General features: G+C 44.4%; 1 protein-coding gene across 1 annotated transcript; it reads left to right on the plus strand.

The window, feature by feature from the left end:
- Nucleotides 1-1,088: 1,088 nt before the first annotated feature.
- p3h1 (prolyl 3-hydroxylase 1) lies at nucleotides 1,089-25,708 on the plus strand. Its single transcript, XM_086117842.1, has 15 exons — nucleotides 1,089-1,677; nucleotides 7,739-7,891; nucleotides 8,374-8,563; nucleotides 8,631-8,762; nucleotides 15,123-15,262; nucleotides 15,502-15,591; nucleotides 15,704-15,756; nucleotides 20,302-20,429; nucleotides 20,574-20,701; nucleotides 21,772-21,867; nucleotides 22,109-22,259; nucleotides 24,045-24,162; nucleotides 24,257-24,332; nucleotides 24,418-24,558; nucleotides 25,279-25,708. The coding sequence occupies exons 1-15, from the start codon at nucleotides 1,216-1,218 to the stop codon at nucleotides 25,639-25,641; spliced, it is 2,421 nt and encodes an 806-aa protein (XP_085973968.1). The 5' UTR covers nucleotides 1,089-1,215; the 3' UTR covers nucleotides 25,642-25,708.
- The last annotated feature ends 1,782 nt before the right edge of the window (nucleotides 25,709-27,490 follow it).

The raw sequence follows: 27,490 nt of genomic DNA on the forward strand, positions 1-27,490 counted from the left end.
GTTCTCCCCGGGCCTGCGTGGGTTTTCTCCGGGTGCTCCGGTTTCCTCCCACATTCCAAACACATGCATGGCAGGCTGATTGGACGCTCTAAATTGTCCTTAGGTGTGAGTGAGAGCGTGGATGGTTGTTCGTGTCTGTGTGCCCTGCGATTGGCTGGCAACTGATTCAGGGTGTCCCCCGCCTACTGCCCGGAGACGGCTGGGATAGGCTCCAGCACCCCCCGCGACCCTAGTGAGGATCAAGCGGTTCGGAAAATGGATGGATGGAATGGATTATATTTAATTTTTAATAAAACAGTCATTCACCCATTATCCGAACATCTTATCCTTACGAGGCTCGCAGACGTGTAGGAGCCTGTGTCTTCGGGCAGTAGGGTGGGTCACACTCAGGGCAATTTACAGTGACCAATTAACCTACCGGGCATGTTTTTGGAATGTGGAAGGAAACCGGAGTACCCGGAGCAAACCTATGCAGTCATGGGGAGAACATGCAAACTCCACACAGGAAAGCTGAGGCCCGGAATCGAACCCTGCACTGCGAGGCGGACGTGCGAACCAGCCGCCCACTGGGGTTTCTCCTACATTCCAAAAACATGCGTAGCGCGTTAATGGACCACTTGAAATTGCCCCAAGGTGTGAGTGTGAGACGGATGGTTATTCGTCTCTGTGTACCTTGCGATTGGCTGGCAACCGGTTCAGGGTGTCCCCCCCGCCTACTGCCCAAAGACAGCTGGGATAGGCTCCAGCACCCCCGCGACCCTCGTGAGGATAAAGCGGATCAGAAAATAGATCGATAGATAGATATTTAATACGCATGCTGTGCGCTCTCTCTCTCTCTCACACACACACACGCACACACACACACAACAATTAAATGCCTCGATTTTTCTCTTGCAGTCCGTTTAAATACAGAATTAGTGCATACTATAATTGACAACACACACATAATAACTCAACAACCCATATTCATGTTATCGTAATGTGTCCCTAACTCCGACGGTAAAAACGAGTATCGAGCATCGAACGTCCGGCCAACTTTGCCTCTTTTAGCGAAGAGGCAGGGCTGGACCAAAACCCAACCCCGCCTCTTGACTTCAAGCTTCTAGCCTGCTCAAAATCTGAAAACGCTTTTTCTTCTTCTTTTAAAACATGCAGGGATCTCTCTTCCAATTTTTATCAAAATTCAAATAGTTGTGCGCACGAGATTTCAGAAGAATGGAGTTGAGTTTGGCTTTTACGGTAATTTGCGTCGTTCTACCATCATACACATCGAGTTCTTATTTGAGCAATAATTTTGTTTTGGAGCCCTGTGATTTCCTTTTTGACACGGCGGTGGAAGCCTATTATAAGGGAGACTGGCTCACGGTGATCCTGAACATGGAAAAGGCTCTGCGGAACAGAGCTACAGTCCGCCGGGTAAAGGCAGACTGCCGACTCAGATGCGCCAACCAGACCGCTTTCGAGGACCTCACGGCAGGCTTAGGAATTTCCATTCCCGAGGCTGGATCTGTGGAGGACCTGGCTTTCTTCTGGAAAATTTTGAAACGAGCGCACTGTGTGAAATCTTGCGAAACGGAGAAACTTGGTCAGCCAACTTTGCATCAAGTCGGTGAAGCGGTGGAGTTGGAGTTTAAGAGGAGGACCCCTTACAATTACTTGCAAGTCGCATATTTCAAGGTACAGCACCACTGTTTAATCTGGTCAAATGCATATCACAAAAATACAATGTGTGTCAGTTATGTAGAGGTAAACGCTAAATTTAGAGGAGCCTAAATCTTAACAGTAACCCCCCCACTCCCCCAAAAAAACACAGCAATGCCACGTCATAAGGCTCGGGGTTTAAGCTTCTCAAAATAGGGAATAGGTTAGTCAAAAAAGATTTGAATTTCTTTCCATGCTGCTTTTAATTAGTCTATTCCCTTACACATAATGGCCTGTTATTTTTATGATTATTCTCTGGCCTAAGCCTCAGCTGTTATCATTAACTATGATTACATAGATAATGACCACTTTTCAATTTTTTTTCACGATTTATTTATGTTAAATTAGCTTGTGAATGTTTTTTGTTCTTCAGCCATATCATGCTTGCCTCCAAAGTCAAGTGACATTAATAATTAAAATCTGAAAACTTGTCGTCCCAAGGGTTGTGAGCATGCTGGAGCCTATCCTGGCTGTCATTGGATGAGAGGCGGGGTACACCCTAAAACTGGTCGCCAGCCAGTCACGGAGCACAACCAATCATTCACACTCCTCTTTAAACCTATGGACAATTCAAAGCAAACCAAGGCACAGTATGGCCTTTTGGCCACATCCGCACAATCGTGGCTCACGAGTCCATGAACTACTAGGGGTCCACGTGCAATCTGACATCCCACCCCCGTAAAGTGGTACAAAATCAGCATTTGAATTTGCATAGAAAATTTGGGGTAAGGGAAATTTATTGTGTATTTAAATGAGATCCGCGAGGCATTAAAGTTCTCCAAATGTACACTTTTTAACTGATGATGCTCTGCTCTGGAAATGATCCAAGTGAGATTCTGAACACAGTTCAAAAGGTCAAAATTAAACACTTGGAAACGGTGATTTGATATCAACAACTTATCTTTGAGTATAAATAAAACTCATTTTATTTTACTATCAGAACAATAACTAGGCACAAATCAAGATCAATGATAAATATTTACTGTACATAGAAATAGAGAGAGATGGAAGCTGCGGGTAAACCATGCTCAGTCAAAATTATCCATAGACCTTGGAGTACGTGCACTACATAAATTGAATTAACCAAAATGCTTTACATTTGTTGTTTACTTGTTTCCCTAGTCCCATACATTAATTACTGCTTGGAGGTCTGGAGCCACACATACAAATCAATAACAAATGCAGAAGATGGCAATTAGGAAAATACACAATGCTGCATATTGTGCACCTATCTATCATTCATTCCCAGTTCAGTGATTGTGATTTACAAAGTTCCCCTGGGGTCTTAAAAAGTCTTGAAAGTATTAAATTTATGAATTTGAAAATAATACCTGAAAAAGTCTTGAATCTCAATGTCTGTGTCTTAAATCTAATGCCGTACAAGGCTGTAAATAAGTGGTCTCGCATCGCAGTTTGCGGGTAAATATGTGGATTTACTGACACATTATAAAGCAAAACTACGAGCAGGCACAACGCGCTTGCGTCACACACTGGCAGGAGGTGGAAGAGAAACTATTCGGTTGACGCCCCGGAAGATGGCAGAAGTGGGGGGGACATTCCACATTAAAATGCAAGGTGGCCACCATGGCATGTTGTAACACGGACCTTGCTAAAGAGGCCCAGTGTGAAAACCGCATCGGACCCAAAACACGGTAAAAATTAATGTTCCACAAATGAATGAGATACGTTAATGTAATAGCCCGTCGACTGGTTAGTGCGTCGGCAAAGGTGCAGGGTTCAATTCCAGCTCTGGTCTTCTTGTGTGGAGTTTGCATGTGCCTGTGTGGGTTTTCTCTGGGTACTCCGATTTCCTCCCGCATTCCAAAAACATGCATGGCAGGTTAATGCAGTGGTTCTCAATTATTTTCTGTCATGCCCCCGCCTACCCGGAAGGGTATAAATAGTATCATTTGTCTATAAAATTGTTATAAGGGCACCTTTGCATAACACTGTATCCTTATTAACGTATAAGAGAATAAAAAAAGAAAGAAATATGGACCAACTTTATGAACCAACTTACAACAAAGAATAGCTTTAGTAAGTGGAACAGAAAATATTTAAAGTGCATCTGAAATTCAAAATAACTTTAAATCCTTAATTTAACAATAAATATTTTTTGACTGACCATGTCAAACCATACGATACTGAAAAATAAAATTACATAAAATCAATAACTAAGAATGCATTCAAACTAATCACCAAGATAATTAAAAAAAACTTTAACCAGCAAAACAAAAATATATAAAAGATTTCATGCTTTTTTTTTAAATCAAAGATGATGTCTGGATTTATGGCTACAATGAGCACGTTTTGCAATGCACAGCTTTTCGAAGCGAGGTTTGAAGCAGGACACAGCAACTTTCGGCTTCTGCTCAATGTGTAGCGACCTGTATTTTAGTTTACTTTAGTTTAGTTAGCAGTCACAAAGCGGCATGATTGTTGACAATATTCGGCACGTTTTCGCTGAAAAAAACTCAAGCAGCTCATCAGCGTGATTGGGGTGTAATGTCTTTAAGTGACGCCTTAATTTATTTGGCTTCATGCTGTCCCCTACCAAAATTTTTAGACACAGTAAGCACATCGCTTTTTCCTCGTCTGCCACCGCAGGCACATTGAAGCCAAGCGCGACATACGCCTCGTCATATTTCCTCCCTTCGAATGCTCCCTGCGCACACTCTGCCAATGAGAGCGCCACTGCCCTCTAACGTAGTGGAGGTGCAACTGCACGTTATTTTAGGACAGTAAAAAAATAAAAAAGCATGTTCCCCGAGATCAAACGCGCCCCCCTTGACGGAGCCTCGCCCCCCCCCCCCCCAGGGGCCTCACGCCCCACTATTTGAGAAACACTGGGTTAATGGAACACTCTAAATTGTCCCTAGGTGTGAGTGTGAGAGCAGATGTGTTTTCGTCTATGTGAGCTGGCAACCAGTTCAGGGTGTACCCCGCCTACTGCCTGTACACAGTTGGGATAGGCTCCAGCATGCCCTGCAACCCTTGTGAGGATTATCGGATCAGAAAATGGATAGATGGATGTTAATGTACACTAGCATAACATTAGCCCTGTGCCAATCTTGCATCCTGGGCGCCTCACGCCAACGACACAGAAAGTCTGGCGTATCAGAATATTTCATGATTGATGATGGTTGATTGCATGAAATGCAATATGTGTCCTGCATACAATATAAGCCTCAGTCCACACTATCACTATTGCTGCTGTTGTTGTGTGTTGTTGAGTTTTGTATTTATTAAACCGTTATTTTATTTTATTCTATTTTATTTTACTTTTTTACGAAATGCACTAAGGAGTGGGACCCAAATTTCGTTGTATGCTATACAATGACAATAAAGGCGATTCTGATTCTGATTCTGATATTTTTTCCACATAGTTTGACAATTCTGCCTAAAATATCAGACGCACACTCATGGCATTGGCATGGGAAGTTTATTTGTGTCGCACATTTAGGGTACAAGACATTTCAAAGTGCTTTACCTAAAACAAAACATTTCCAGAACAACAAAAAAATATCAAGACATTGCAAAAATCACAATACCATCATCTAAAATAATTAGATTAGAATGTCTCAAAACAAGCAGGTCAGCATTCGCACAGAAGCAGGTGAAGTAGAAAACTCTACAATAACTGGTCACAATATAACTCAATGGGTGGTCATTGGTCGTCTGACCTGAGGTTATTGTTGGCCAACGATTAAATAAAATGGCTAGTCAGGGGCTGCGTACGTGTTGGTTTTAGCACAGTGAGTTTCAAAAGTTACTCAAAGGGAATTGAATGTTGATGATTTTGGATTGTAGTCACTTAATTATTTTTTTCATGGGAAACATTTACAAAAAAAGTGTAAGCTGTTCAAACTCATCCGGGCTGCTTGTTACCATGGAGGAGCACGAAGAGCTAGGAGGCTAGCCCTACACCAGGGGTAGGGAACTCCGGTTCCTCAAGAGTTCCTGCCTGTTTTAGATCCCTCCCGACTCCAACACACCTGATTCAATTATTCATGATCGTTTCAGGCCTCTACAGAGCTTGCTGATGCGCTAATTACCGATTCCATTTAAATGTAATCAAAGCTACGTTAGCAAGTACAGTCATGGCCAAATGTTTTGAGGATGACACAAGTGTTGGTTTTCACAAAGTTTGTTGCGTCTAAGTTTAGGGATCGTTTTGTAAGATGTTACTATTGTCAACTGAAATATAACTGCAACACTTCCAAGGTGTCAAAGGATTTTTTTAGACAATTACATTGAGTTTATGCAAAGAGTCAATATTTGCAGTGCTGACCCTTCTTTTTCAAAACCTCTGCAATTCGCCCTGGCATGCTGCCAATTAATTTCTGGGCCACAGTTCATTCTTGAAGAATCAATGCTTGGGGTTTGTCCGCATTTGTGATTTTCTGTCTGTTCACTGGCCTCTTGAGGATTGATCACAAGTTCTCAGTGGGATTCAGAGAGTCTTGGCCTTGGACTCAAAATGTTGCTGTTTTGTACCCTGGACCATATAGTGATCACTTTTGCCTTGTGCCAAGGTGCTTCATCATATTAGAAAATGTATTGTTTGTCAACAAATGGTTCTTGGATGGTGGGGGCGAAGTGGCTCTTGGAGGATGTTTTGGTCCCATTCTGTATTCATGGCTGTGTTTTAAGGCAAAATTGCAAGTGAACCCAGTCCCTGGGCTGAGATGCAACCCCACATATGAACGGTCTCAGGATGCTTTACTGTTGGCATAACACAGACTGATGGTCGTGCTCACCTTTTCTTCAACAAGCGTTTTTTTTTTTTTGCGGATGCCCCAAACAATTGGAAAGAGCATTGATCAAACTACGGTAAATGACTTTGTCACAGTCCTCAGCAGTCCAGTCTTTGTACCCTTTGCGGGAATATCAGTCAGTCCTGAATGGTTTTCCTGGAAAGAAGTGGCATCTTAATTGTCCTTCTTGACACCAGCCCATCCTCCAAAGGTTGTTGCCTCACTGTGTGTGTAGATGCACTGATATCTGCCTGCTGCCATTCCTGATTAAATTCTGCACTGGTGGTTCTCCCATCCTGCAGCTGAATAAACTTAAGGAGATAGTCCTGGTGTTTTATGGACCTTCTTGGGCCCCCCTGAAGCCTTTTTCACAGCAATTGAATTTTTTTGTATTTACTCCTTAAAGTTTAATTCAGCTCATTTTCATGGCAAAGAGGGACTCTGCAATTTTTATTGATTATTGATTGATGTGCAATTTCCTCTACTGTCTCCACACAAACAAAGTTAGTGGCTACATTATTTGGTGTACTGTCGTATTGCCAATTTAGCAGATTTTTTCTCAGACTTGGTGTCTGCTATATTGTATATCCACATATATTATATATACACATGAAATATTTCATGGATTTTGAATTATGCTCCGAAAATTTTCCCAGCACCATGGCCAAAATGGATGACATCATCAGCCGCATTGTTTACTGATTGGCTATGAAGTGTGCTCGTGGTTTCTCTCCTGATTCATTTCATTTTTTGATTATCCCAAAATCAAGATTGCTTTCACATTTAAGCAAAATCCAGAGGCAGTTTTAACAGGTAAACAATGACGACTTCTACCCATTAGAATTGCACCGCAACGCATACCTGTCAACTCATACGGTTTAGCCATAGTTCACACGGATTTTGTGGTGAATCTTACGTATATGGCCGTATCGCACAAATCATACGGATTCTGAAAATGTCCGGGTTTTTTTTCACCAACTCCAAATGATTTGGAGTTGGTGAAAAAAGTAACGCAGGAATACAACTCTGAATACAGTAATGCCACTAAGTAGAATGATGATTAGACATTAACCAGACATTGTATTATGGAGATCTACAATAAATATCATTGGAAATTTCGTGGGGGTTTTTTCTGCCGTTATTTTGACATATAACATGCTTTGGTATGTTATAAGGATTTTTTTGCTCTTTATAAGGATTTTTTTGGTAGTTTATACAGGTTGGCGCTCCGAAAAGTTGACAGGTATGCCGTAACGTGACATCCCTTTCTTGTTTTTTAGATCAATAAACTGGAAAAGGCAGTGGCAGCAGCCAACACATTTTTTCAAGCAAATCAAGATCATGCGGAGATGAGACAGAACCTGGACTACTATGGCACAATGTCAGGAGTGCGGGAAGAGGACTTCAAAGATCTTGAAGCCAGACCTCACATGGTTTGAACCACAGATGCACAAAATATAAAAAAAGAAATCACCATCACGATAATGGTGCATGCAATATGTGTATCGCAAAGACGTGCGATAAAATAATACTTTTATATGGAATTGTGTGCTTTTATCCGACTTTGACCAATCTGATGCAACATTAATGTGCATAGCCATCCAATTGGAGAACAATATCAAGTGACATTACTCACACAATTTACAATTTTTATTTTTCGAAGTCATTCTATTTTGCCATGTGAAAAAAACATTTCCTTCAATATTAAAAATTTAATTTCTTTTGGGACCTGTTAACTATTGCAATCATATCTATTCAATCTATATTAAACACCCATATTGCATGTTTTACCATTATCGTGCAGCCTTAGTGTGAATAATGCACACTATTCTTGAACATTTGAAACTGTTGGGCTTTGACATTTGACCTCAGATAAATCTTCCAACTTGTGTTCATGTCACATCGTTTTGTACAGGCAAAGTTCTTGATGGCGAAGAGTTATTACAGTGACAACTCCTTCAGTCTGTCGGCCAACCTATTTGAGGTGGCAGTAAATGAGTACTTCACTGCTAACGAAGAGTGCAGGGCACTGTGTGAGGGAAGCTACAACTATGACGGCTACAATTACATGGAGTACAACGCCGACCTCTATCAGACAATGACAGGTAACCGTCATTATGCCTGATTTTGGGACCCATCAATGGAGTTTTTCTCATTGTGGATTTGTGTCAGACCACTATATGCAGGTCCTGAACTGTCAGCAGCGATGTTCCATGGAGCTGGCTCTTGCTGCTGGAAGTGACAAGCCCTTGGAGGATTTCCTCCCCTCACACTTTAACTACCTGCAGTTTTCCTACTATAACAGTGAGTATGTGTTGTTGTGTGAGTGACCGTGCTACGTCACTAATGCTGGTCACCAGAATATTACATCCATTCTACATACCTGTCCTCATTAATGTTGGGCTGACCAAGAGCCTGTTTTGGGCGAGATGTAGAGTGTACCTTGTATTGGACGTCTGTCCACCCTAGGGCACAGATCCACCTTATCCCTACGCCCAATGATCCTTTCCTTGAATTATGGGCGCCACTTCCTGTGTGATTATGAACCAACTCGTATTCTGTTTACATGGTAAATTGTTGCGCGACGTCACTTTCTTTGACAGTTACAGACTTAAACAATGTGGGAACGCTAGTTGTCACAGTTGAGAAGCGAAAACTCTTCACTGCCGCTTGTTACTCAGGTAGCGGGGTGAGGAAGATGACATCAAGAAGTGGTCAAGGAGCATATACAGTCGCATGTTTCGCTACTTTCCTCAGACAGTGAGGCGATGAGCAAGCTCAAATGCTTTGAGGCTTCTCAGTACCTAGGCAATAATACAGCTGTCGGTTTTTTGGTAAAAGAGGCTTATTTACTTTCAAGCGGATGTAGGACAAGACAAAACCTTAATGTTGTATCAACCCCACTTCTTCCCGCTAAGGCAGAACAATTTTGGGAAATAATCTCATTGGGATTTTTTACCCTCAAAATTGCATTGGTGTTTTGTTTTTGTTTTTCCCTCAAAGTCCTTTTGAAATGTATTTTTCAACAATTTTTCTTACAACAAAAAATATCTGAGCTCATATGCATTAAGATTATAGGATACTAAAATGAAGGCAAATAAAGCATTCATCAATAATATAGGCAGATTATCTCCTACAGTTACTGGTATAAACTTCATACTTTGACTTGCAGTTTTATCAGCCTTCAGCACGACAACATACTGTTTGTTTGTTTATTGAACATAAAGTAAGGTAAGTAAAATAGTAAAAGGAAAGAGAAATTGTTATGTCTCGGATAAACCGAATTTAGGGGATCCAAAAAGCGTAGACAAGAACAAAGTCTCCGTAGGAAAAAATACAGTTTAATGTATCAATCGCACCGAAATAAGGCGAGAACATAAAGCACTGGTCCACAATAAGGACCAGGAGGCAAATCCAAACGAGTAACAAAAAGCGCTTGCACAAAAGAGCAAGGAAGACAAATAAAGACCGCAAAATACAAACGAAAAACAATGTATTACCAATACACGCACGAAAGCCAAATCACCAAAACAAAACAGTACTTACTCAATAATGGGTACCGAGAACTATTACGCGAAATCACGACGAGGTCAAAAGCCAACTAGTCAAAGAACAGCGAAACAGTAATGCCATAGACAATACTCCCACAACAGGTGAATGGCGGAGGAGTCCTTAAATACTGAATCTGATAATTGATTGGCAGCAGGTGTGCCAGAAGGTCCGCTCATGCCACCTGCTGGCCAGACTGCAAAACCGAAACGTGACAGAAATCAGTCATCATTCAACACAATTATTATGTTCAAGGGAGTAGGAAGAAGTAAAGAATTTATTAGTCCTACTCCGTGTTATGTGTTTATATATACCGGTAAATAGATCATATATATATATATATATATATATATAGGGGGCGGCCCGGTAGTCCAGTGGTTAGCACGTCGACTTCACAGTGCAGAGGTACCGGGTTCAATTCCAGCTCCGGCCTCCCTGTGTGGAGTTTGCATGTTCTCCCCGAGCCTGCGTGAGTTTTCTCCGGGTAGTCCGGTTTCCTCCCACATTCCAAAAAACATGCATGGCAGGCTGATTGAACTCTCTAAAATTGTCCCTAGGTGTGAATGTGAGCGTGGATGGTTGTTTGTCTCTGTGTGCCCTGCGATTGGCTGGCAACCGATTCAGGGTGTCCCCCGCCTACTGCCCGAAGACAGCTGGGATAGGCTCCAGCACCCCCCGCGACCCTAGTGAGGATTAAGCGGTTCGGAAAATGGATGGATATATATATATATATATATTTATTTTTTTTATATGTACTGTAATCGTCCCACCAAAGAGTGGTGTCAACATAAGTATATACTATACTGTAAATGCTTAAAAAAAATTCACACAAACTAAAATGGAGATTTTGACAATAAATCGTGGCTTCACCACATCCTCTATTTCACTTTGTTTCATGAAACATGATACGTGCAATAAATGTGGACTGAATCACTCAACTTATCATATAGACTGATAAATACATAAAAGATTCACGTACAAAATTAAAGTTTAGCAATAAAGAGAAATAAGTAGAATACAATACAACACAATACATCTTGATTCACTTTCACAAAAGCTGCAGCTGTGAAAAAGCCCTTGACAGAACTGTACCATACCGTTTTCTACCACTTATTCGGGATCGGGTCGCGGAGCTTTAATCAATTAATCAAAATTTATTTATACAGCACTTTTCATCCATAAAAATGCAACTCAAAGTGTTGTACAGTTAAAACATTTCAAACTTATAACATAAAAAGAGGACCCCCTCCCGTCAACATAAGCAAATATAGTGTATATCCCCACAAGCAAACCTATGCTCGCCCACACACTCAAATGCACACAAATATACAAACCTTGCACACATACCCTAATCCATCCATCCATCCATCTTCTACCGCTTATCCGGGGCCGGGTCGCGGGGGCAACAGCTTTAGCAGAGAAGCCCAGACTTCCCTCTCCCTAGCTACTTCTTCCAGCTCTCCCCGGGGGATCCCGAGGCGTTCCCAGGCCAGCTGGGTGACATAGTCACTCCAGCGTGTCCTGGGTCTTCCTCGGGGTCTCCTCCCGGTGGGACATGCCCGGAACACCTCACCAGGGAGGCGTTCAGGAGGCATCCGAATCAGATGCCCAAGCCACCTCATCTGGCTCCTCTCGATGTGGAGGAGAAGCGGCTCGACTCTGAGCCCCTCCCGGATGACCGAACTTCTCACCTTATCTCTAAGGGAGAGCCCGGACACCCTGCGGAGAAAACTCATTTCGGCCGCTTGTATCCGGGATCTCGTTCTTTCGGTCACGACCCATAGCTCGTGACCATAGATGAGGGTTGGAACGTAGATCGACCGGTAAATTGAGAGCTTCGCCCTTTGGCTCAGCTCCTTCTTCACCACGACAGACCGATACAACGTCCGCATCACAGCAGACGCTGCACCGATCCGCCTGTCGATCTCTCGCTCCCTCCTGCCCTCACTCGTGAACAAGACCCCAAGATACTTAAACTCCTCCACTTGGGGCAAGATCTCTCCCCCGACCCGGAGGGGGCACTCCACCCTTTTCCGACTGAGGACCATGGTTTCAGATTTGTAGGTGCTGATTATCATCCCAACCGCTTCACACTCGGCTGCGAAACGCTCCAGTGAGAGTTGGAGAGCCCCGTTTGAAGGAGCCAACAGCACCACATCATCTGCAAAAGGCAGGGATGCAATACTGAGGCCACCAAAACGGACGCCCTCAACGCTTCGGCTGCGCCTAGACGGACCCTCCTCTCCAGCACCCCTGAATAGACCTTACCAGGGAGGCTGAGGAGTGTGATCCCTCTGTAGTTGGAACACACCCTCCGGTCCCCCTTTTTAAAAAGAGGGACTACCACCCCGGTCTGCCAATCCAGAGGCACTCTCCCCGTTGACCACGCGATGTTGCAGAGGCGTGTCAACCAGGACAGCCCCACAACATCCAGAGCCTTGAGGAACTCCGGGCGGATCCCATCCACCCCTGGGGCCTTGCCACCGAGGAGCTTTTTAACCACATCGGTGACTTCAACAACAGAGATAGGAGAGCCCACCTCAGGGTCCTCAGACTCTGCTTCCTCCAAGGAAGACGTGTTGGTGGAGTTGAGGAGGTCTTCGAAGTACTCTGCGCACCGGTTCACAACGTCCCGAGTCGAAGTCAGCAGTGCCCCATCTCCACTGTACACAGTGTTAGTGGTGCACTGCTTCCCCCTCCCGAGACGTCGGATGGTGGACCAGAATTTCCTCGAAGCCGTCCGGAAGTCGGCTTCCATGGCCTCACCGAACTCTTCCCACGCTCGGGTTTTTGCCTCAGCGACCACCGAAGCTGCGTTCCGCTTGGCCAGTCGATACCCGTCAGCTGCCTCTGGGGTCCCACAGGCCATAAAGGCTCGATAGGACTCCTTACTGCTGGTGTCCACCAGCGAGTACGAGGGTTGCCGCCACGACAGGCACCAACCACCTTACGGCCACAACTCAGATTGTCCGCCTCAACAATAGAGGCACAGAACATGGTCCACTCGGACTCAATGTCCCCCGTCTCCCCCGGAACATGGGAAAAGCTCTGTCGGAGGTGGGAGTTGAAACTCCTTCTGACAGGGGATTCCGCCAGACGCTCCCAACAAACCCTCACAATACGTTTGGGTCTGCCAGGACGGACCGGCATCTTCCCCCACCATCGGAGCCTACTCACCACCAGGTGGTGATCAGTTGACAGCTCCGCCCCTCTCTTCACCCGAGTATCCAAAACATGCTGCCACAAATCCGATGATACAACCACAAGGTCGATCATCGAACTACGGCCCAGGGTGTCCTGGTGCCAAGTGCACATATGGACACCCTTATGTTTGAACAAGGTGTTCGTTATGGACAGTCCGTGACGAGCACAGAAGTCCAATAACAAAACACCACTCGAGTTCTGATCGGGGGGGCCGTTCCTCCCAATCACGCCCCTCCAGGTCTCACTGTCATTGCCCACGTGAGCATTGAAGTCCCCCAGTAGAACAAGGGAGTCCCCAGCAGGAGTACTCTCCAGCACACCCTCCAAGGACTCCAAAAAGGGTGGGTATGCTGAGCTGCTGTTTGGTGCATATGCACAAACAACAGTCAGGACCTGTCCCCTCACCCGAAGGCGGAGGGAAGCAACCCTCTCGTCTACCGGTGTGAACCCCAATGTACAGGCACTGAGCCGGGGGGCAATGAGCATGCCCACACCTGCTCTGTGCCTCTCACCATGAGCAACTCCAGAGTGGAAGAGAGTCCAACCCCTCTCGAGAGAACTAGTACCAGAACCCAGGCTGTGTGTGGAGGCAAGTCCGACTATATCCAGTCGGAACTTCTCTGCCTCACACACCAGCTCGGGCTCCTTCCCTGCCAGAGAGGTGACATTCCATGTCCCAAGAGCTAGCTTCTGCAGCCGAGGATCGGACTGCCAGGGTCCCCGCCTTTGGCTGCCGCCCAGCTCGCATTGCACCCGACCCCTTTGACCCCTCCCACGGGTGGTGAGACCATGAGAAGGGGGACCCACGTTGCCTCTTCGGGCTGAGCCCGGCCGGGCCCCATGGGTGTAGGCCCGGCCACCAGGCGCTCGCCAACGAGCCCCACCTCCAGGCCTGGCTCCAGAGGGGGGCCCCGGTGACCCGCGTCCGGGCAAGGGAAACTGAGTGCCATCGATTTTATCTATCAAACAGGTCCCTCACCTCGGACCTGTTTGCCATGGGTGACCCTGCCAGGGGCATAAAGCCCCAGACAACTTAGCTCCTAGGATCATTGGGACACACAAACCCCTCCACCACGGTAAGGTGACGGCTCACGGAGAGGACATACCCTAATGATCCTGATATTAAAAAAAATAAATTAAAAAAAATAAAAATAAATAAATAATTGCACCCGACCCCTTTGACCCCTCCCACGGGTGGTGAGACCATGAGAAGGGGGACCCACGACAATTTTATTTATTTTTTTAATCCTGACATTAAAAAAAGACATGGCAAGGCACAGATGAACCATACGAGGAAAAAAAAGAGCATTCAACATAAAATAACATTACGACAGAACACAAAACATTGACCATAATACAATCACTACAACAATTTCTTCATGCACCTTGTTGTTTGAAGCGGTCAAAGATGAAAACCATTCGAGCACACCTACTCTTTCTTTTGCTTATTATGTCGTCCAATTATGCTGTGCAACTACTATGTGCCTATGGATAATAGACGAATAAACTGAAATGCGTGTTTTTTTGGAATGTGGGTACCAGCCGAGATGGCTGGAGAAAGCCCATGTTAAACACAGGGAAGTGTTCAAATTCAACAAAAGCAAGGCAGGGACCGAGACTCAAACCAGCACTGCTAACCTAATATTCTATTGCGCTGCCCCTTCTCCATGTAGTCATATGAGATCATGGATATTTTCTAAAGTCAAAAGGTGGCAGTTTGGTGAGGATTTATCTTCTGATAGATGTACCCAATCAACTATGTACTGTATGCATATTGGCGACTGTATTTTTAGAGAAATGGGCTGTAAGGTAATAAAACTGATGCTGATCTGTAGTTCAATATTAGGTGTCCAAAACTGTCGACATTGGACAAACTGTTTCAAAGTCTGTTCTTCTTGCATTCCACTCAAGGTGAAAACTATGAGATGGCCATCGAGTGTGCAAAGACTTACTTGCTCTTCCACCCTGACGATGAAGTGATGAAACAAAATCTTGCTTATTATTCAACCATGCTGGGATTGGACAAGGCAGAGTTTATACCAGCCAGACAGGTACAGTGATGTAACTCACAATGTTTTTAAAAATAATGACAAGGCATAAGCATTGAATAACACCCAAGAAAATGAATTGAGGTATATCTTTTTTTTTAAAATCCACACTTTGCGCTAGACTTGTGCTGGGCACGTAATTATGGCCCTAAATGTCCAAAGTCCTCACATAAAACGTGAGTATTTGTATCGATTTCAACAACTTTGGTGGTATTATAACAAACTATTTTTGACACCCTCAGACTGTGAAGCTGTTCATTCAGCGTTCCCTGCTCGAGAAAGAACTGCTGTACTACGGATATGAAGCATTTGGGGTAACATTTATTGATCCTGTGAGTATTTAAAGTCTGAGTGTCTGTTTTAGTATTTGCAGTTTGTCATTCATGGTTTGAATGAATCTTGAGTGTCCATTCTGTGATAATTTATTTATTTATTGTTATTAAGGATACATGGACTCCAGAAGATATCATGCCGAGAAAACTGAGAGACAAACAGAAGTAAGAGATGCGTATGAATGATTTGTCCACTTCATATTCAATCAATAATCTATAGAGTGTGTGTGTGTGTGTGTGTGTGTGTGTGTGTGCGTGCGTGCGTGTGTGTGTGTTGTGTCTGCTGTAGTTCTATTATTAATTCATTGTTTTTCTGTTTTTGTTATTGTACTGTGTAACTGATTTGTATTGCATGTACAGTGATGCCTCGCTATTTCGCGGTTCGTTTATCGCGGCTTCAGTGCATCGCATATATATATATATATATATATATATATATATACGGAGACGGTGGTTCGAATCCCGCTTGGGGCAAAAAATGAGCACATAACACCATCCAGTGTGGGTCCTTGGGCAAGATCCTTCACGCTAATGCCTACCTCATACAATGATGAGAGACAGTAAAATGAATGACATGCCGGCTCAAACGTCGCCCGGCCAAACAAGGTCTGCGTCAGGTGCTGGGGAACCAGAGCACCTTGATGAAAAATGGGCTACTGGAACAAAGCGGAGATGGGCGAGATGCGACAACATGGCTCTGTTGGAATGCTACTACTCAAGCAACCCTAGTCAAAGGGGTTACATGCAGAGAATGTGGGCTAAATGGTTACTTCGAAACCCACAGTCACGGTTGACCACGAAACAACTAGTAGCTCAGTGTTCCAACATCCACAAACGGCAACTGCTGTCACAACTTGAGATTGATGAGGTACAACGCAGGTTCCATGGTGAAGGGCCCCAGGCTGCCAGATCAGAGGAGGAGGTCATACCAGAGATTGGGAGGCAAGCCCCAATGAATGCAGATGATGAGATTGGGAGGCCAGCCCCAATGAATGAAATGCTGAGCGAGGCAGCAACTGACCTGAAAGCTAAGATCATGGCGAGAATGAAAGCTGGGCAACCTAGAAACCGATTACAACGGCTATGTGAAGTACCACCTGAAAGTCTCATGGAAAGTGTGAATGCAGCACTGAGGGCGATCCCTACCGTAACAATCACGGAAACCAATGAGCTGATATACGCTTCAGCATCAGTGATCCTTGAGATGCTTGGCTATAAGAGCAACCATGGAAGCCATGAGATACGTTACCCACCATGGAAAAGAGGCTAAGATCAAGGCGGCACGGAAAGATGTGAGTCAATTGACTGAGGCCCAGAGAGGTGTGATGAAAAGGCCGATACCCAAGAGGTACATCCAGATGACCATACCTGAAGCACTCGAAACTGCCAAACAAAGGCGCCAAGCCTTGTCCAGCCGCCTAAAGCGATACACGAAAGAGAATGAGGCCAGACGAATAAACAGGCTGTTCGCAACACAACCTGCGAAAGTGTACGCTCAGTGGCAGGGTCCTAACAACAGAGCTGACCCACCAAGACTGGAAACTGAAAGGTACTGGAAAGGCATATGGGAGAAGGAGGTTGCACATAACAGCAGTGCACAATGGCTGGTGACCCTGAGAGAGGAGCACAGCAGCCTCCCTGAACAGAACCCAGTTACCATAACAGTGGCAGACATACAGGAAAGAGTCTCAGATATGAAGAACTGGACAGCACCAGGCCCGGACATGGTCCACACCTACTGGCTAAAGAAACTCACAGCACTCCATGAGCGCCTAGCAGCACAAATGAACCATCTGCTGAAGGATGGGACTCACCCAGGATGGCTAACCGAAGGGCGAACGATCATGATCATGAAGGATCCCTCAAAGGGTGCAGTCCCATCCAACTATTGGCCAATAACCTGTCTCTCCACAACATGGAAGCTCATGTCAGGCATCATTGCGGCTAAGATAAGTGGACACATGGATCAATACATGAGCGAAGCACAGAAGGGCATTGGTAGAGATACCAGAGGAGCCAAACATCAGCTCCTGGTTGACAGAACAGTCGCACAAGACTGCAGGTCCCGACGTACCAACCTGTGCACAGCCTGGATTGATTACAAGAAAGCCTATGACTCGATGCCACATACATGGATCACTGAATGCTTGGAGTTGTATAAGGTGAACAGGACCCTAAGAGCCTTCGTTGCGAACTCGATGAGGATGTGGAAAACCACACTGGAAGCCAATGGCAAGCCACTTACCCAAGTGTCCATCAAATGTGGCATATACCAAGGTGATGCACTCTCCCCACTGCTGTTCTGCATAGGACTGAACCCCCTAAGCCAAGTAATCACCAAGACAGGCTATGGATACCGCCTCAGAAATGGAGCTACAATCAGTCACCTCCTCTACATGGATGACATAAAGCTGTATGCTAAGAGCGAAAGGGACATAGACTCCGTGATCCACACAACCAGGATTTACAGCAGCGACATCGGGATGTCATTCGGGCTTGAGAAATGTAGTCGGATGGTGACTAAGAGAGGAAAGGTAGTCCGCACTGAAAGGGTCTCACTCCCTGAAGGAACAATAGCAGACATTGAGGACAGCTACAAGTACCTCGGTATACCACAAGCCAATGGCAACCTCGAACTGGCAACAAGGAAAGCGGCTACAGCCAAATACCTCCAGCGAGTGAGGCAAGTCCTAAGAAGCCAGCTCAATGGCATGAATAAGACCCGGGCAATAAACAGCTATGCCCTGCCAGTGATCAGATAACCTGCAGGAATAATAAGGTGGCCAAAGGAAGAGATTCAGACCACGGACGTTAAGACCCGAAAGCTCCTAACCATATACGGAGGGTTCCATCCCAAATCCAGCACCCTGAGACTGTACGCAAGCCGAAAGGAAGGAGGCCGGGGACTAGTGAGTGTGAGAGCCACTGTCCAGGATGAAACATCCAAGCCCCATGAATACATCAAGGAGAAGGCTCCAACGGATGACGTACTCAGAGAATGTCTCAGACAATGGGGAACAGAGGATGAGGTGCTGGAAGAGGGACCATATGGGAGGACAAGCCCCTACACGGGATGTACCACCGGATCATAACTGAAGTGGCCGATCTCAAGAAGTCCTATCAGTGGCTAGAGAGGGCTGGCCTGAAGGACAGCACAGAGGCACTCATCCTGGCTGCTCAAGAGCAGGCCCTGAGGACCAGAGCCATTGAGGCCCAGATATACCACACCAGACAAGACCCAAGGTGTAGGTTGTGCAAAGAGGCACCTGAGACGATCCAACACATAACTGCAGGGTGTAAGATGCTGGCAGGGAAAGCCTACATGGAACGCCATAACCAGGTGGCTGGCATAGTCTACCGAAACATCTGTGTGGAGAATGGACTGGAAACCCCAAGGTCAAAATGGGAAACACCTCCGAAGGTGGTGGAGAATGACAGAGCGAAGATCCTGTGGGACTTCCAGATCCAGACTGACAAGATGGTAATGGCGAACCAACCAGATATCGTGATCATAGATAAAGGGCAGAGGAAAGCCGTTGTACTGGATGTAGCGGTCCCAAGTGATGGAAACACGAGAAATACCAAGGGCTCAGAGAGGAGCTGGAGAGAGCCTGGAAGGTAAAGGTGACAGTCGTGCCTGTGGTGGTCGGAGCACTTGGGGCAGTGACCCCCAAACTAGATGAGTGGTTGCAACAGATCCCGGGAACAACATCGGACATCTCAGTCCAGAAATGTGCAGTGCTGGGAACAGCAAGGATACTGCGCAGAACCCTCAAGCTTCCTGGCCTCTGGTAGAGGACCCGAGCTGAATGAGGGACGGACACCACCCGAGGGGGGGTGAGACGAGGAATTTTTTAATTAATTATATATATATATATATATATATATATATATATATATATATATATATACTGAATATATTTCATATGCATGTAGTACAGTACTGTATATGTTGCTCTATGTGACTCGCTGTTGTTTTGCTGACTTTCGCAGCTTCTCGCGGACCGTTTGCGGACTTTTTGCAGACTTAAAAAACAACATTTTTTTAAAAATATGTTTACTGTATTTTGTTATTCATAAACTAACCTAACTTATACATGTTTAAATCTATTAGTATACAGTATTAAGTCATGTTAATTACTTCAAAATTTACTTCTACATGTACAGTATGTATACCATTAAATCTGGGTTTATAAATATTATAATATAACCTATATGGAGGGGGGGGAGGTCGCGGGTGGTTTTGGTCCCCATTAACCGCGATAAACGAGGGATTACTGTACAGCACTTGGTATGCACCAATGGTTGTTTTTAAAGTGCTCGATAATGAAGTTGAGTTGAGTTTTCATTGGAATATCACATACTCTGAGATCATTGCAGTAGAGTAACCAGCTGTTGGCTAAAGCCCTATCTGTGATGTGCATTTGCATCCACAATGTTCACTTCTTGCTGCAGGTGCTCATGTGATTGTAGTTTATCGTTCTGTCAATGAAGTCTACTCCATCAGTCTTGAAACTAACTTTTGAAATGAAGTTCACAAGAATCTCTAAAATCAAATTGAAGAATGATGGAAATCGTTAACTCATTCACTCCCAAAGACGTTTTTAAACGTCTTTTCAGACTTGGTCCAGAATTGGCTGGTACTAAATGAGTTAATTGTTTTTTTTTCTTCTTCGCTTCAGTATAATTTAATCTTTGCTTGTCTCTCAGGGCTGACAGAGAGACAGCAGCAAGGATTACTGAGGAAATAGGAAACCTGATGAAAGAGATTGAAACTCTTGTGGAAGAAAAGAAGAAGGACTCGACAGATTTGACAAACATGGTCGTAACGCAAGAGGGTAACTCTTGAAGTGTTAATTATATTAACAGTGGTTAATCACAGCAATTCTACATTAATTAAAATAACCTTCCAAAATCATGCCAAAGCTGTTCTATTTGGGACCATTAATGTAAATCTGTCTCCTGTCGATGATCGACTTTAGGTGGAAGTCAATTTTATGACAACATTAAAGTGGCCTTGACATCCATGCAGTTGAATGGCTCTCAACGGGTCTTGCTCGATGGGGTCATCACCAATGATGAGTGCACGGAGTTGCGGCATCTTTCTAACGTGAGTTATCTAAACATTTGTGTCATAACTATATAACGCAGTATATATAAGATAAGAGGGGAAAAAAGCACTGGACGTCATGGTACTTTGACCATATTTCATTTGCTGCAAACAAATGCTTTGAATGAGATTTGTATTTTTGTGTTATCAATACTGTATACGGTAACAGTGGTCCCAAATTGGTGGACAGCAGTCTGGCTCCGAACCCCGAGCCCCTTTCATCCGGACCTTCAAGAATATTAATTTAAAAGTACTGGAATAAAAATATCTTACGTTTTTACCGCTAGACGATTTGGAATAGGCACACGTGAGGTCACCTATGCCTGAACTGGGTTCATTTGACAAAGCTCACAAAGTTTTCGTTTGTTTCTCGGGGTAATCACCTTCCCACGACAAACATGAAGTATGGTGTTGTTCAAAGTCAGAAACGTAGACTCTAATAAACCTGCCTTTCAAGATAAGTGGACTGAGGCGTCTGCTTAGATTTTGCCAGCATCGAGTGCTACGTGGCCCGTGTGTGTTATTTGTTCACAGTCTGTTGCGCGTGTTAAAAATGCAAGCAGGAAGCGGCATTTTGAGACTAGAAACAAAACCTTTGACCTACGAGGTCGAGGAAAATTTGTGAAATGAAATGATAGTATGTGATAAGTGGGCGATAACGCACGCTGACAGCACAACGACGACCCTATGAGCGCTCACTACCCGTGAAGTGGATCTTGAGCAAACACAAAAAGCCTTTTACTGACTCCGGAATGATCAAGGTATGTATGGGGGCGAAGGCAGACACTCCATACGGCGAAAGGAAAGGAGAACGACTTCAACAAAGGTTCCGGCAAATTCCATGGTCATCCACAACAACAAGAAGGGCAGTGCTGCTCTCTGAGGATATGCACTACCAGTCGAACAGTGCCCTCCACGGAAACCGCAAATTAAAAAGTGGCTCCTCAATTGAAGTCATTGATTTGCAAAACTGTTCCGCAAGGAAAAAAACATGTTGAGCCTTGCTGTACATTGTCTGCTTGCTTTCCACCTCATCATTTCACTTTGTTTATTTTTTGTCTTATGTGTAGGCAGCTGCCCTTGGAGGTGAAGGCTACCGGGGACATCCTTCTCCCCATTCTACGAAGGAAATGTTTCAGGGAGTCACAATTCTTAAGGCTCTGAAGGTCTGTAAACAGTAAACTAGACATCACAGGTGGTACATTAAAAAAAATTGAAGCAAGAAGCATTTTTGGTACTTGAACTTTTTAACCCGGCGCCATGCAAAGGCAAGGTTGTCTTATTCTGATCTTTTATATTCTTGGCTGTGTTCAAGTGTTATAGTGTAAGGTAACAAAAACATTAACAGCACACACACAAAAAAAAGTCACTTTTGTCCCCCCTCTATGTATCTTGTTCCTCCTATAGCTGGCACAAGAAGGAAAGGTTTCACTGAAGGCTGTCCGTCTTTTCTTTGATGTCAGCGAGAAGGTGAAGAAGGTTTTGGAGTCATACTTTAGCTTGAGTTCCCCGCTCTACTTCTCCTATTCACATCTGGTGTGTCGATCCGCTATTGAGGGTGAGTAAAATAGAGAATGTATCATCCATTTGTCTTTGCGTCCATATATGTAGACTTGTATATGGGCGGTGGTTCTTAGAAAGTATCATCCAAAATCTGACATGAGAGCCCAAAAATAAAATGTAGATCAAACCTTCCTGCAATGCGCTGAATAAATGTAGTTCACTCATCCCTTTGTTGGCAAGAGTGGTTCTTTGCATTTTTGCACACCCCTGTGGAACAGTATTACCGCAGTGATCATTGTAGTTCCACTCTGTACATACTCAAACAATTGTCATTGATCAATATTCCACAGCACCAGACGCTTTAAAACGCTTAAGGACTTTCTGTATAATTGCACAACTAAAGTGGTACCAGAATTACTGCCACTGGTCACTAAAAAAACATTGCAACGATTATCTGCACCAACTGCACAACCGTTAAAGTGATCAGTGGCGCAATAAAATACTAGATCTCTGCTCGATGACTCTGTACATTGTTGCAGAGCTGTCATTGGGGCGTATTACTACATAATTATACTCTTACATTACGGAAAATCTTTTAGAAAATCTTTTGATACTTGGATGTCATGTCCTTGTTTATTGTAGTTGTTTGTTATTACAACACTAGTGTAGCCTGTCCTACCAGAGACAAATTCTTTGTGTGTTCTTCATACTTGGCCAAAAAAAAGATGATTCTGATTCTGATTCTTAAAGAAATAAAATAAAATAAAATAAAATGCTATGGTGGGTGACCCGGTGGGCCAGTGGTTAGCGCGTCAACCTCACAGTGCAGAGGTCGTGGGTTCGATACAGGCTGCGGCCTCCATGTGTGAAGTTTGCATGTTCTCCCTGGGCCAGCGTGGGTTTTCTCTGGGTACTCCGGTTTCCTCCCACATTCCAAAAACACGCACTCTCACACCTAGCGACTATTTAGAGTGTTCAATCAGCCTGCAATGCATGTTTTATCTATCTATCTGTCTATTTTCCGATCCGCTTTATCCTCACGAGGGTCGCGGGGGTGCTGGAGCCTATCCCAGCTGTCTTTGGGCAGTGGGCGGGGGACACCCTGAACCGTTTGCCAGCCAATCGAAGGGTAAACAAAGATGAACAACCATCCGCGCTCACACTCGCACTGAGGGACAGTTTCGAGTGGTCCATTAACCTGCTATGCATGTTTTTGGAATGTGGGAGGAAACGGGAGTCCCGGGAGAAAACCCATGCAGACACAGGGAGAACATGCAAACTCCACGCTAACGCTAACCAGTCGACCACCAGGCCGCCCGCTAGGATTTCTAACTCGTCATTAAACTCATAACTCTCTTTCCTTTACATTTTGTAGTAATAGTTAAAAAAAGACACTTTCACAAATTCATCCAAACATTACCTCAGAAACAACACGAGCTATTTTGCTCTCTTCTGTGTGCAAAATGGCTGCTACATCCTGGCACATATGACGCATTCCAGAAAACCATGAAGTAATCAAATAGTCAGGATTGTTCGAATGCTCCGTCAGAGCATTCTGAGCTGATGAGCTGATCATTTTAATCAGGTGTGTTGCAGCTGGGAGAGATGGAAAATAAGCAGGACAGCGGCCTTCCAGAGGTCAGTTTTGGATTCTGCAGCCAAAAGTTAGTTTAAAACAGCTGTTAGACCTAACTCAACAAAATTTGTGTTCCCCATGTCATCGACCAAACACAAATTCCCTTACTCTTGTTTGCTCTGTTTAGATTGTTTTGACTGGTCAATGTTAGGTTGAATATGAAAAGCCACACCATAACACTTGTGTTCTGGTTTTGTTATTCAGGGAAGCAAGAAACACGGAATGATCTGAGTCACTCCGTTCATGTTGACAACTGTCTGCTCGTTTCGGAGCTCAATGAGTGTTTTAAGGAACCGCCTGCATACACACATCGAGATTTCAGGCGAGTCTCACAGGAGGTTTTCCAGTTGCAAATTGCCTGCTTGCATTTTACTAATATGTACAAATCAGTCTTAGAATCTCATTTGTCTTTACAGTGCAATACTTTACCTGAATGATGACTTTGAAGGAGGAGATTTTATTTTCACTGAATTAGATGCCAAAGTAGTCACGGTATTTATTCAATTTCGCTTGAAACAACGTTTTGATTTCTGGATGTACTTTGTGTCCATTTGTCACTCGTTTCTGATTTCTCTAGGCAGTGGTGCGTCCACAGTGTGGCCGTGTGGTTGGATTTGGAGCAGGAAAGGAAAACCCACATGGTGTGAGAGCTGTCACAAAGGGACAGAGGTGTGCTGTTGCACTTTGGTTCACCTTGGATCCAGCGCATGAGGAAAAGGTACTTAGCTACAGTACCTCTATCTTTTTATCAATGCCGGCCATTTTTCTCAAATTGGGAAAGCCGGTGCCCGAGCCATTTATGGCCATTTGACTAATTTATGAAGACCTACAGAAAATTGAGTTCTGTCCCTATATAAGCATGGAGCTCTAACCCTCTTCTTTCATCAGGAAAAAAAGTACATTTCTACCTTTTAACATTCTTTAGTAAACAACACTTGAACATTGGTAAGTCTTGAAAAGAGCTTTTTGTGAAATAATGCATTTCAGGCAGAACTTCTACCTTGATGCTATTTTTTTGCATTTCTGATTCTTCAAATATCGAAACACTGCTTTCCAAAACACTGCACTGATGCATGAACTATGCACGAACTTTGGATGAACTTTTCTGTTGAACTTTATCGATGTTCTCACCACCACACTGCTTTTGCACGCCACCTCACCAAGTGGAATAGCGAACTGTATAACACACATACCCACCCACCCACACACACACACACACACACTGTGTGGACCAAGATCTGATCTAAGCCACTCCTTCCCTCTAGTGGTGATTGATCAAACTGAAGTCATTCCCACCAGGGTTAGGGTTGATACTTTCGGAGCAGTGTTGCAAAGCCCTTATTTTTTAAATTATTATTTTTTTTAAAAACATTTTGGCATGAGTTAATTTTTATATTACCGTACCTTCTCTAATTTCATATATCCCTTCGCATTGTAGGAAAGAATTCAAGCTCAGAGTATGTTGGAGATGTTCTCCACCACTTTGATGCCAGGATTCGACTCAAAAGAGGCATTGGGCAGTTCAGATCACGATCCCGTGGTGACAGAACGAACCAGCGAGACTGACAAGGCAAAAGTAAGTCAAGGAGAGGCTCCAGATGTTGAGCAAGTTAACAGCATACAAACTGAAAAAACAGCTGAGGTCAAGGAAGATGGAATTCAACCTTTTAACGTAGGTGGAGAACAAACACTCAAAACAAAAGTTGAACAGCTGGACAAAGAGAGTTCCAAAGATGACGTCAAAATGGATCTCCAAACGCTTTCCATGTCAGACTCTCAGAATGACAAGGATGAGTTGTAATTGAATTTTACAAACATAATTTTCTTAACATTATTTGTCCTGAGTGAAAATAAAGTGATTTGTTTGAAAAATGCCTTGTCTTTTTTTATGTATTTGATGTGAGTTGAATGTAGTCATCAACAATTTTCAAAGCCTCTCTCAGCTATATTTGAATTTTGAAATCACAGCATGCATTTTTAGTTGACATGCTAGCTCTTCTCACCGTAATACCTTCAATACAGGTGTGTCAAATGGAGAAGGAAGATTTCCCATAAAAATAAGTTGATTTTTCCAAAAATGGAAGTCCTCAAGGCCAATGCCTGACGTCATCCCAATTCAAAAAAATATACACTACATCGTAATATTAAGGATAGTCATACTAAACAGCTGCAACTACATGTTTCACTGAGTCAAAGGTCCAATTATCAATATTGATCCAGGCACAGGCCTAATCAATAAAACTGTAATATTTAAAACAAATTGTCAATTTTATTTAAAACAACAAAAATATGAAATGAAGTAATTTTGAAGTCAGCTGGGATAGGCTCTGGTATGCCCACGACCATCGTGAAGATAAAGCAGTTTGATTTTGGATTGATGACAGTAGTATACAACTAGTGATGTGATAGAGAGAGAGAGAGAGAGAGAGAGAGAGAGAGAGAGAGAGAGAGAGAGAGAGAGAGAGAGATTTGGCTTTCAGGTGAAATTTATGGAAAATGTAAAAAGTTCACAGTACAGTGATCACGAAAGCAGGACATTTAAGTGCAAGGATGCACTGGTGATTTCCTCATTTCAAACAATTCATTGAAACAAAGGTTAGTTTCAAGCCTCTACACGGCGACTCAGCTGATCCCACAGGGTTTCAACAGGATTCGAGTCTGGACAAAGTGCAGGCCATTCCATTTGAGAGACTCCAGTCTCCAACATCCGTTCCCTGATGCTGCGACCTTGATGAGCTGCAGCATTGTCGTCCATGAAGATGAAATTAGGCCTGAGTGGTTCATGTAGGGTGGTTCATGTAGGGCAGGGGTGGCCAACCGACGACTCGCGAGCCGCATGCGGCTCTTGGGCTGGTTCAATGCGGCTCCCGGGCTTTCATATGACAAGAGTCAAAAATGACCCAGCGGTGGCGCTGACTTTCAAACAACTGCGCTATGGACAGCAGAATTTACGATGTCAGCCTATCATCAATCCCGTTACTTGATTTGACATACAGGGCAACCAGTCAGATGACAACTGAATCACCGCGCATGCGCAAAGAACGGCGCTAAACTAGTCAGCAAATTTCCTCTGATTTTAAGGCAAGGGTGCCTAATACGTCAATCGCAATCGACCGGGAGCCAGCGGACTGGTCGCAAGTCGACCGCGAGGGTTGCGAGGAGGAAATAGGGGGTCGTGGGGGAACTTTGTGTGTCTGTATGTTTCGATTTCCTTCATGTTCGGTGATGTTGCGGCTGTCGCTCATCTCGGCGTGCGTGCATAAGCGCACGGGTGCATGGTTGGAGGCCCGCGTGTTATGTGCGTGTGCGTGTGTGTATGCTTGCACGTGCCCGATCATCGCGGGAGGTTTGTCGCTTCCAAAGTCGATCTTCGGTCAAATATGTAGCAAGGTGACCCAAGTAAGTAACCACTGCTTCACAGTGCAGAGGTACCAGGTTCAATTCCAGCTCCGGCCTCCCCAAGCTTGCGTGGGTTTTCTCCGGGTCCTCCGGTTTCCTCCCACAGTCCAAAAACATGCATGGCGGGCTGATTGAACACTCCAAATTGTCCCTAGGTGTGAGTGCGAATGGTTCTACGTTTCCGTGTGCCCTGCGATTGGCTGGCAGTCCATACTCCACACAGATGTTTCGGTAGATGCCAGCCACCTGGT

Source organism: Hippocampus guttulatus, chromosome 8 (genome assembly GCF_054856545.1).
Source record: "Hippocampus guttulatus isolate MCC_2025c chromosome 8, RoL_Hgut_1.0, whole genome shotgun sequence".
Taxonomy (NCBI): domain Eukaryota; kingdom Metazoa; phylum Chordata; class Actinopteri; order Syngnathiformes; family Syngnathidae; genus Hippocampus; species Hippocampus guttulatus.